This window comes from Toxorhynchites rutilus, chromosome 1, assembly GCF_029784135.1.
Source record: "Toxorhynchites rutilus septentrionalis strain SRP chromosome 1, ASM2978413v1, whole genome shotgun sequence".
NCBI classification, from domain to species: Eukaryota; Metazoa; Arthropoda; class Insecta; order Diptera; family Culicidae; genus Toxorhynchites; species Toxorhynchites rutilus.
Genome location: NC_073744.1, coordinates 85,696,010 through 85,708,307, shown reverse-complemented (window position 1 = coordinate 85,708,307; position 12,298 = coordinate 85,696,010). Strand labels below are relative to the sequence as shown.

The 12,298-nt window shown below is 43.5% G+C and overlaps 1 protein-coding gene across 1 annotated transcript; it reads right to left on the bottom strand.

Annotated features, from left to right (window-relative positions):
• Positions 1-979: 979 nt before the first annotated feature.
• LOC129761130 (uncharacterized) lies at positions 980-5,784 on the bottom strand. The gene is made up of 3 exons (XM_055758837.1): positions 5,625-5,784; positions 1,903-5,564; positions 980-1,351 (listed from the first exon to the last, which is right to left on the bottom strand). Exons 1-3 carry the CDS (start codon positions 5,782-5,784, stop codon positions 980-982), a joined length of 4,194 nt encoding a protein of 1,397 aa, XP_055614812.1.
• Positions 5,785-12,298: the final 6,514 nt, after the last annotated feature.

Genomic DNA, 12,298 nt, shown 5'->3' with positions numbered 1-12,298 from the left:
TTAATTATAAAGTTTAGAGGATTTGCTACTTAATTTTCCGCAATTCGCTCTTTCACACCAAATTTCTATCTTATCGCAATTTTAAACCTCTCTAAATGAATTGTCAAAATGATAGGTTAAATAACGAAAAGCAGGAAAAATTAACAAATAATGGGGGGTAAATAATAGAGCAAAGGTAATCATGGATTTTTAATAGACGTCTCATAAAAATATTGAAAAAAAAACATTCCTTTTCTTATTTCTCTTTCAAATTTTGATAAAATTGCACTGAATAGTTAAATAAGGTCAATATTAATATTTGAATCAAGGCGCGTAGAAGTATATCCTAAGGTGGGCCAACTTGCTAAAACCACTCTTCAGCCATCTTGGAAATCTACTGTGTTTTGTTTGTAAACAAAACACAATACGCTTGTGTCGGAGCTCGCTCATGATCAGTCTGTCTCTTTCACGCTTCAAGGAAATAATTCCCCTTCTGCTTTCTTCCGTACTGTTTTCATATACCGCTCCCCTAACCAACTTAGTGACGAAACGGCTTCACCTAGTACCATAGACCCTTGAATAAATTGAATAAACTTATGTAATTATAAACATGTTTATATAAACCTTCCCATCTTCTCATTCTTCATTCAAGATCTTGCGTCAAGACAGCTAGAAATCCATACACTCTCAAATCAAGTGTGCCTGAAAAAATTATATTCTTCACGTAAACAAGCGACGAAAATGTGGACACTTTTTAGTCAGTGAATTGTATGGAGTTCCACTGCTGTGGTGCAAGCGTTAATCGCATTTGTCAGCGACGGGGTTCGGCTCCTAATGTCAACTAGGCATTACACCGCAAGCTCAAAAAAATAGCAGTGGGCGCAACATACCCGCCGCCTTGAATTGTTATGATTCAACACAAATACTAAAATAATTTGTTTACAAACATCAATCATGCGAACTATTTTCTAAAGCTTACTCCTAAACACGTAACAATTAATTATTTTTCAGGATTGGTACATGAAATATTCGTTGCTGTTTGGTCTGCTGTTTGTTCACTGGTCGCTGGACTTCCCTCTGTGTCGGTGCTGGCATCGGAGAACGGCAACAAGCAGATTTTCGTGACGGGGCGAGTGATGATTCCTCTCGCTGTTCGAAGCGATACGACACGGACGATTTTGTCTTTTCCTGGGTGGACTCCAGTTATTCGCGCAAGAGGCCACCTGAGAGGAGCCTGCATCTCATCCACTACGACGACCATCCGGCCCGGAATGATTTCGTTGTTTCGGCTGCGATGTTTCGAATCCCGCTGGAGTTCGTGCAAATATTCATCACGCCAACGGATCCAGAATTGTTGGACGTGCATCTGGAGCTGTTGGTAGTGCGTGAGCCGATTTGTTGGGACTGTGCTGATGTCTGGGTCGGGCAAAGCTGTCGCTGAAGTGCCAATGAGAAAGTGTGCAGGCGTTAAAACGCTGAGGTCGCACGGATCGTCAGAGATGGGAAGCAGCGGGCGTGAATTCATTATTGATTCAATTTGTGTCAACACCGTGTGCAACGGAAGCAATTGCGAACAATGCTTCTAACCAGTCGACGGCCATCCAAAGGCCAGAACTCTTGCCGTATGGTGGCCAGTAGATGGCGCCCGCCGCCGTGGAAGAGCTTGAGGTGGTAATGTTCGGCAATTATGCGAGTGAAGGGATGATTGGCAGGAAGTAGGGAAGGATGTTTCGTGTGGTAAGGCAACTGGGACAAGTTTAATCTCCCTCCAACCCTTAGAACTCTCTCAGAATCTAGAATAGGATTTAATAAGCGAATGGTTGACTTTTTTGAAATGGATTTTCCCTTCTCGAGTTCCCGAATTTCGTCGTTGAAAGCATCTTCTTGCGCTAAACGAGTGAGGCGTGTTTTTGCGATTCGTACTTGTTCCACGGTTAGAGACATGCTGTGGGAAGTATCGGGTGATGCTTGCAGGCTGTTCCTCGCCTGAATCTTCGCTCTGCTGTTGGAAATGAAGCGCAAACAGTAGCCGACGATGTGCAGTATACGAGTGAAAGAACTGTAGCGAAGGAACAGCGGGTTGATTGTAGTTTGTGTTTGCACAGCTGCTACGACTTGACGAATCTCCAGTTCTTCGTCGGGAACACCTGGTAGAGTGAGTATGGGCCATTCTCGGGACGGAAGTGCTAACCAGTGTGGTCCGTTGTACCAGTAGTCAGAGCTAAGAAGTCGTTCAACTGTCGTGCCTCGAGATACCAAATCAGCTGGATTTTCACTTCCCGGAACGTGGCGCCATTGGCAGCCGTGTGTGTGGTGTTGCACTTCAGCCACTCTGTTGGCCACGAAAGTCTTCCAGACGTTTGGTGGTGATTTTAGCCACTGAAGGGTAACCGTGGAATCTGTCCAAAAATGGGATGACTCGATCTGCAGATCTAGGGCTTGCTTGGCGTGGTCGTAAAGGTGAGCACCGAGAACAGCAGCACATAGTTCCAGACGTGCGATACTCAAACGCTTCAGAGGGGCTACTCTAGATTTCGCGGCTAGTAGTTGTACTCGGACATTTCCCTTGGGGTTTTCGCATCGTGCATAGACGCACGCTCCGTATGCATCCTCGGAGGCATCTGTGAATGTGTGCAGCTGCACCTTCGATCTGGGTAGAAAAACGTAGCGTTGAACGCGAAAAGCAGACACTTTCGGTAGGGCTTGACAATAATGTTTCCATTTAGTTTGTAGGTTGTCCGGTACTGGATCGTCCCATCCGCACGGAAGCACCCAGAGTTGTTGCATGATGATTTTCGCCGTGACAACCACCGGAGCTGTTAATCCCATCGGATCGAAAAGCCTCGCTATTGTAGACAAGATCGAGCGCTTGGTCCAAGGGTCACTGTTAGGCTCGATCAGAGAATCAAAGCGGAGGAAATCAGCCTCTGGTTCCCAACCAATTCCCAGCGTTTTCACAGTTTCGTTGAGACCAAACTGCAGAGAGGATTGTGTCCCGATCTGGTCGTCGTGCAAACCGTGAAGCACTTCGAGATGGTTCGAAGTCCACTTCCGCAATTCTAGACCTCCCTTCGCTAATAATTCGGATAATTCGGTCCTCAAACGAATAGCTTCCTCAACCGAGTGTGCTCCTCCAATGAAGTCGTCTACATAAAAACCTTTTTCGAGAGCCGGCCGTCCGAGAGGATAGGATGTACCTTCGTCAGCCGCTAGCTGTTTCAGTGTGCGAGTTGCGAGGAAGGAAGAGGGAGCTATCCCGTAAGTAACGGTGAGCAACTCGTAGGTCTGGACTGGAACCTGCCTCGAGAACCGCCAGAGGATTCTTTGCAGTGGTGTATCCTCAGGATGGACAAGAACTTGTCTGTACATTTTGGCAATGTCACCGACGAGCGCTACAGGAAAAGTACGGAAGCGAAGAATAAGCGTGAGCAGATCGTCCTGCACTACAGGTCCAACGCAAAGAGCTTCGTTGAGGGAGAAGCCGGACGAAGCCTTGGAAGAGCCGTCGAAAACGACTCTGACCTTGGTGGTCGTGCTTGTGTCCTTAATCACGGGATGGTGAGGCAGGTAATATGACACGGGAGCTTGATCGTCTTCCGCGTTGACCAGTTTCATGTGGCCAAGGGAGAGATATTCCCGCATGAATTTGTCGTATTCTTCCTTCAGTTCTGGGTTCCTATCCAGTCGTCGTTCAAGTAGTTGATAGCGATTGAGAGCGCTTGCTTTCGAGTCATTCAGCATGATGTTGAAATTGGGTTTTCGGGGCAAACGTACTACGTAGCGTCCTTCATTGTCACGGGTTGTAGTGGACTGGTAGAACGTTTCGCGGAACTTTTCTTCTGCCGAGTAAGTGTCGTTGGTAGATAGACTCTCAGTCATCCAGAACCTTTCGATGATCTGCTCGAGGGAAACCATTGAAACTACCGTCGATTGTAGCTCTTCATCACCATCTGAATCGCCATCAGACCTAATACAGGGAGCGGATCCAGCAACAATCCACCCGAATACACTCTCCACCAGCAACGGTAATCGGTCGTCGATCTGTAGTCGAACAGCAGTGGGGAAAAAGGTGTGAAAGTGCTTGGCACCTAGCACCAAATCTATCGGTTGACTTCGATGGAACTCGGGATAGGCAAGCGTGATTTCCTTTGGAATCCTCCAACCTATTCTAGACACGTCTTGTGCGGGAAGATTAGCAGTAACTTTGTTCATCACGAGGAAACTGACGTCACAGCAGAAATCACTGGACCGAGACTTCACTTGGGTGAAAATCGATTCACTAACGGGCTTCGACAGTTGACCAGCGCCCATAATGGTAACGTTGACTCGATCGCGCTTCACGCGCAGCAGTTGTGCTAGACGTTCGGTAATTAAATTTGGCTGAGACGCGCTGTCTAGGAGGGCACGAGCTGGGTGCATTTGTCCGAAGGCATCCACAATATTAACGATGACCGTCATCAAGAAAACGTTCTCCTTTGTTTGGTTGACAGGTGTACTGCTTTCGACACGTGGGACGACTTCGGCAGTCGCCGCAGCTGTTTGCTTAGCTGACTTGGCTCGTGGAGCGGGTGTGGGTCGGATTACTACTGGCGTCGTGGAATTGTTGATAGAACTTACTCCGTTGGATCTTCGGTCTTCTTCGTGAGGGTTGGTGTGCAAAAGCGAATGATGACGGCGATTGCAATGCTTGCAATTGTAATTTGACGAGCAGTCACGTGCAATGTGATCTGCGCGTAAGCAATTATTACAGAGTCGCTTTGTGTTGACTACCTTTAGGCGTTCGATGACAGTCAGTCGATGAAATTTCTGGCATTTCAGCAACGGATGCTGCTGACCACACGCTGGACATTTCCCATTAGAACTTGCAGTGAATGGGTAGGATAAGACCCGCTGATGGTTGTTGAATCGTTTATGGTTTTGTTGCTGCGTGTTGGTGATAGAACTCGTCGGGTGGTGGTTTACCGAAATTGATTCCAACACTCGGATTCTTCGCTGAAGGAAGTCGATGAGGCAGCTGTAGTTCGGGTCCTCGACGGTTGACGCGTAATCCTCCCACGCCTTGAGAGAATCATCGTGCAGTCGCGTGCACAACAGGAGCTCCAGAATCGTGCTCCAGCTGTCAGTTGGCTCCCCCAGTTGGTGTAAGATTTTGGTATGTCGTTCGAAATCGTCGACCAGGCTGTGGAGCGTAGCGGATGTTTCTTTCCTCACATGTGGTACGTCGACCAACGCCTGTAGATGTCTCTTCTTAAGCAGATACTCGTTAGCATACCGACCTGTCAGCGTGTCCCACGCTAAACTGTAGTTGGCCGACGAAATGGCAATCGACTCAACTAACTGAGCAGCTTCGCCTTTCAAAGCTGCTCGTAAGTAGTGGAATTTTTGTACTTTAGGAAGGTCGGGATTATTATGAATGAGAGCGACGAATGTGTCGTGAAATGGTAACCATTGAGCATAGTCACCATCGAATTCGGGTAGCGAAATCGTTGGTAGCTTTATTCCAGAGAGAGCGTTGGTAGAGAGAGAGGGTGGAGGTACTTGTGAATTGATGGGAGGAGAGTTAGGTAGTTTGGAAATCAAGCTTCCTTTTATTTGAAACAATCATGGTTCAAAATACGCTCGCTTTTCGGCATTCTGTACCCTACCTTCTTCTGTTGTTTCGATGTCCTCGAGTTGACCCTGTACCTGCTCTAGCGACGCCCACATCAAATCGAGGTACTCTAAACGCAGCTGTACTTGCGACTGGTCCCGTTGTTCGTCATATCCAACGAGGAATGCCTCTGCCCGACCCAGGGCAGCAATCATCGTATCCCTCCGCGATCCTGGTCACGGCACCAATGTACCGTCGAGCGGTAGCCGGACCCTACGTTGTGTTATCTTTCTTTTCCGGATCCACTCCAAGCGTTTTATTTTTACTTAAGTATCTCTTCGGTTAACCGATTCCATCCACCTGTAATTTGACTACGGGAGATGGAATGAAGAGAGCGAAGTAGGAAAGATGGCGATTTTATTTGCGCACAACTTTTAGCATAGACCACATTACATCGACTGACTTGTATATACTAAAAAAAAATTAACTATGCTACCGACCGCCGTCGCTGCCAGTGCGCGCTTGTGTTGGTGCAAGCGTTAATCGCATTTGTCAGCGACGGGGTTCGGCTCCTAATGTCAACTAGGCATTACACCGCAAGCTCAAAAAAATAGCAGTGGGCGCAACATGAGTTTCCAAAGATATAATTGAAGTTCTTCTTAACATGTCCGTTCTACCCCCACCTTCCGTAATAGTTTCTTGTCGTGATGTAGTTGAAGATGGTTATCAATAATTTCATTCCCACCATATTTTTATATTTCTTCACTTCTTCTGTCGCATTAATCATACAATATAGTGCATATGCACACACGAATTATAAACTCCCGTATTTAAATTGATATATGGCAAACGGCAATTATTTATGTTTGCCACCTAACGCTAAAAAACGCTAGGGAATAAAAAAAATCACGATGAACGGCAACCGGAAACCGCAAACTACGGAAAGTTGACTACAGAAATGTATTAGTCAAGCAAAAACTCAAGCATTATCGTGAAATATTCATACACATTTTGGTTTCGATTCCCCCCGGTTTCTGCTAGTTTGCCTTCACTAGGCAGAAAAAAACGACGCCCTGGATTGGAGGCACCTCCAAAGAAGCGAAAGAGCAGGAGCGACTGATTTATGGGATGTCGGGAAATGTGACACGGTGTAAATGAACGAATTGTTGGCTAATGTGAACGTGAAAAGATGTTGGCAAGCATTACGATAATCCCTTGCATGCTGGGTCCTGGAGAAGCATCTTCGGAATTGGCCAAATTCATTTATTTGCCAAACGGACTCGACTTTTCTGCTGGCAAGAGTGTACGCGGCCCGGTGGTGAAATTTTGTTCCGTCAGCTGGCAAATGTTCGATTGATGAGTGGGTGTTTGCGATAAATTATTATCATTGTATACATTAATTACCGTTCTCGATACCGATATACATGGATGTTATTAGAGGAAATGTCATTGTCTTATCGGGATTAATTACAAAATCCATTTCGCTTATGTTTTCACACTGGGAGTATTCGGCTATTTACCGCTTGCTAATATGTTGTCAAAAATTAAATGAAATATACATCGTTTGAAAGGGCTACACATGTGCTTGTCGAATCCAAAATCAAGAATGATTGATTTGGTTGTACGAACGTTTGTTTGTTGGCAAGAATACAGCATTGGGGGTCTCCGTAGCCACATTGGTTGCGCGTTCGCTTAGTAAGCGATCGATCGTGAGTTCAAAACTCAGGGCCCCCATTGACCATCTTTGTGTTGTTACAGAATAACTACGTCCACGCAACAATCATCAGCGATGGAGATCGATCCACGATCGAAATAAGATCGATTCATCCATACAACTGCTCTGCTCTGCAAGAAACATCGGGCTGCTGTTCTATAAATAACTCAACAATGGATCAACGACTGTCTCCGCTGTCCAGTCTTAACTGGATAATGGAAGAACAGATAGAAAAACTCTTACGCCTAAATGGCTACTGTGTAAATGTGTACCATTGCAATGGTATAGAAGGGAATACTCTAACGCCGAAAAATGGCAACTGTGTAATGTGCTAATTATAGATATGATAAATATGTGACATGTACACGATTAAAATTCGGCTCTGTTACAGCTAAAATGCTAATGAGCCTAAAATAAACAAAAGGGATAAAAAAAAACAGGAAGTGTGTTATATCTATGGTATAACCGCAAGGGTGACGTAGGACTAGCGTTGATTTAGAGATCATTTGTTTGAAGTTGAATCTAAATCCATCCTGAATGAATGGATAAATAAATATTTGGGTGACTTCAAAAACGAGAGCGTTACGTTGGAGGCTCAAGGTTTTTCATGTTATGCATCCAATATTGGATACGAAAATTTTCTACTGATGGGGAAGAATAATTTTCAGAAGCTTTCCTGTTAATTGCGATTGTCTGAAAAATCACAAAACCAAATGTATTTGATTGCAGTGTTATATGGATAGAAAACATTAGAATAAACTATTTCGCTTCAATGTATTTTTCAATTCCCAGGGGAACTGGCAGAGTATTTTTCAGCAACAATTAATTCTTTTCAGATTTTCCTCGATACTCGAAGCCCACCAGTGGTTAATACTAACTCGATAACCACCTGTTAGTAGCATTTGATGGAACAATATTTGGTCGCAGTGTTACACGGATAGAAAACATTAAAATAAACTCTTTCACATGAATGTATTTTTCAATTCCCAGGGAACTGGCAGATTATTTTTCAGCAACGATTAGATCTTTCCGGAATTTTCTCGATGCTGAATGGCATCCAAACGAATATTCCTTTCAGTTTGGTCTGTAAAAAACTTTTCTGAACTCTTATCCATCAAATTTGGAGCCCTGAAAAGGGCCGTTGATTTTATGCTAAGCTAATAGCACGCTCTCCTCGGATACAATGGGCCAGCTGGATGTCCTTGGGCATGATGTGACGTGTTTTGCATGGACAGCACACAAATTGTTATTTTCGAATAGGCCTCCTGCAGCATCATAACCGCGGAACTTTGGAAGCGCAAATCGGTTTTGAAGTCCTGAGCAATTCCACGAATCAAATGCTGCAAAGGTAGATGGCGGATCAGCAATTCGGTCGACTTCTGATAGCGACGAATTTCACGCAAAGTTCCCGGTCGATAGCGATGTGGTCACACTCCCCGCGGCTGGTGCACTTATCCGAGATGCTTTCGTGGTGCCTTACCACCGAAAGACTAACGAGCTGTGTGCTTGGTCCCACACAAACGAGTCCTCACGGTGCGAGAGTAGAGTAAGAAATGAACGAAAGCAAAGGAAGCGTCATTTTATTAACCATAAAAGTATAAAATGTAAACCCCACCCTTATTATATTCGTAGCTTACTCTGAGAGAGAAACGAATAACGAGAAGTAAGTATACAGTAAGCTTATATAATAAAGAGGGTGGGGTTTACATTCTGGACTTTTATGGCTTATAATAAGATGCTTCCTTTGCTTTCGTTCATTTCTTACTCTACTCTCACACCGTGAGGACTCGTTTGTGTGGGACCAACCACACAGCTCGTTAGTCTTTCGGTGGTAAGGCACCACGAAAGCAGCTCGGATAAGTGCACCAGCCGCGGGGAGTGTGACCACATCGCTATCGACCGGGAACTTTGCGTGAAATTCGTCGCTATCAGAAGTCGACCGAATTGCTGATCCGCCATCTACCTTTGCAGCATTTGATTCGTGGAATTGCTCAGGACTTCAAAACCGATTTGCGCTTTCAAAGTTCCGGGGTTATGACGCTGCAGGAGGCCTATTCGAATATACCAATCTGTGTGCTATCCATGCAAAACGCGTCACATCATGCCCAAGGACATCCAGCTGGCCCATCGTATCCGTGGAGAGCGTGCTATTAGCTTAGCATATAATCAATGGCTCTTTTCAGGGCTCCAAATTTGATGGATAAGAGTTCAGAAAAGTTTTTTGCAGGCCGAACTGAAATGAGCATTTAGCGAAAATCGTGGTGTCAATGATAATTCGATACCGATAGGGGCCATGGATATGGATTTGATAATGAAGAATATGAAATACATGACATTATGTAGTGAATATTTCCCCATATCGAAGAAATCACTTTGATGAAACTGCATTATAAAATTATTTGTGTACGAATGCCGCAATCGATAGGCGACTTTAATTTGCGCTGGGTTATTTCCTCGGAGGACTCGATTCCTCCTTTGAGCAATAATAATCTCTTTCTGGCAAAACGAAGTGGTATGATTCACATTATTCGAAAGATAAAATGAAGATGTTTTCTGACAATTTTCTTCAACCTCCAAACATCTCTTTCTCCCGTTTGTCGTTTTTGCGTTCGCTAATCCTTTCTCACAACACACATTTCTCACTTGAGAAATTGTTGAGTAAACATCGTTTGCCAGTGCGCGTAGAGCGGGAATTCATCAAGATTCATTGCACCTCTAATGAATTGCCGAAAGACGTGGTCTTACATTGATCACACTTGATTGAAAAATCCAAAACGAAATGTATTTGGTCGCAGCATTATATGAGTAAGAAGCAAATGATTACTCGAATATTACATGATTTTGGCGATGTGAAAATTTTTCCGTTTTTCATGTTATGCATCCAACATTGGATACGAAAATTATCTACTGATGGGGAAAAATAATAGAAGCTTTCCTGTCAATTGCGATTGATTGAAAAATCACAAAACCAAATGTATTTGGTTGCAGTGTTGTATGGATAGAAAACATTAAAATAAACTCTTTCGCATGAATGTATTTTTCAATTCCCAGGGGAACTGGTAGATTATTTTTCAGCAACGATGATAGCAACGAGGATTCCGCGCGTGTATGTGTGTGTGTCGGCTGCTCCGATGTTTCAAGCGGAACCGTGGCATCACTCTCCTCCTGATGGATTCCCTTCTGGCCTAAGGTGTACAAACAGGCTCTTGGTAACACGGTTCATCAGCGCTTTCATGATAAACGAAGTGACCTTCATCACAACAGCGACAACATGCTCCAGTCGCTGTTCAATTATAACTGAGTGGGTTTACGAGCGGCGCTCGCTTATATACCGATTGGTGATTTCAATAGCCTATTTTGAAAGCAATTTTAAGGCTATTGAAACAAGTTTTTGGATGAAAAAGTAACAAGTATATGACGCGTAGACATTTTATCTTTCGAATGAAGTGTTCATCATACCATTTCGTTCAGTTGTTTAAGAGCTATTAACGCTCAAAATCTCGGTCTCCGGCGTAACGCTTTCGTTTTCGAAACTTTGATTTTACACCCCGGTATAGAAATGAAAGACGTAGTCCTACGTCAAAAACTCTTTCACTTGAATGTAATTTTTAATTTCAAGGGGAACTGACAGATTATTTTTCAGCAACGATCACTTGCTTCCGGATTCTTCTCGACAACCAGCAAACGAAAAGAGTTGCGCGCGTGTTTGTGTGTATGTATGGTAGCTGCTCCGATGTATCAAGTGGAACCAATTTTCGATGCTGGTACTTTTTTGGTCGCCTTTTCAGTGGCATCACTCTCCTCCTGACGGATTCCCTTCTGGCCTAAGGTGCAAAAACAGGTTCTTGGCGACACCGTTCATTAGCGCTTTCATGATGAACGAAGTTAGCTTCACCACAACAGTGACAACATGCTCCAATCGCTGTTCAATTATAACTGAGTGGATTTCCGAGCGGCGCTCCCTTATATACCGATTGGTGATTTCAATAGCCTGTTTTGAAAGCAGTTTTAAGGCTATTGAAACAAGTTTTTGGATCAAAAAGTAACAAGTATATAACGCGTAGACCTTTTATCTTTCGAATGAAGTTTTAATCATACAATTTCGTTCAGTTGTTTAGAAGCTATAAACGCTCAATATCTCGGTCGCCGGCGTAACGCTTTCGTTTTCGAAACTTTGATTTCACACTCCGGTATAGAAATGAAAGACGTAGTCCTACGTCAAAAAAGAATACAGCATTACTCAGGATGTTTGGCAAACGTGCTCTATCGAATAAATAGGGTAAGCAATGATTACATCGAATATTTACTGGTGATGAAAAATGGTTTCACTAAGGTGGTATTCTAGTGTAGAAGCACGAATTTTAAACGTTTTTTCGAGCTCCGAAAATATAAAACAAAAAATATTTTTACTATCCACTATATCATTATTTGTTAATTTCGTTAACTGTGTTAAAATCAACGGAAAAAAATTCCATAGTTAGAATAGTAACAAGCTGATGAAATGAGGGGGTTCAAAAAAGTTTTGCCAAGGCGTACACGATTTCATATTCCAATTTGAAGGTTGTTCAAAATATTATACTAAATCTAAAATTTTGGATATATATTGTGCAATGTTGAAAAATATTGTATAGCCTCTGGGTAGTGGACGGTGGTGCAATATGGAGTCAATTATGAAGCAGAGATGTACGTGTCATGATGGCAGTGGAAAACGCCGATCCTTTATTCTTGAAATTCTCGAAGCTTCTTCTTTACTCACGGTTTTATGGGACGCTAAGTTCAAGGATTGCATCAACCGCGGAAGGAAGAATGAATATGAACAAGAAATATTATCAAAATGTTGCTAACGCCAACGTAAGGTAAATGATTTTGGTTTGTCCAGTCGAAAATATGATCATGGTTCGTCCACTTTTTTGAATGCTCTAATTCAGCACACCTTTGTCAAATCAGGTATTCGAATGTTTCAAAACATATAAATAAAATTGTCTTTTTCATGATTTACAGTAGTTTTATAGTTT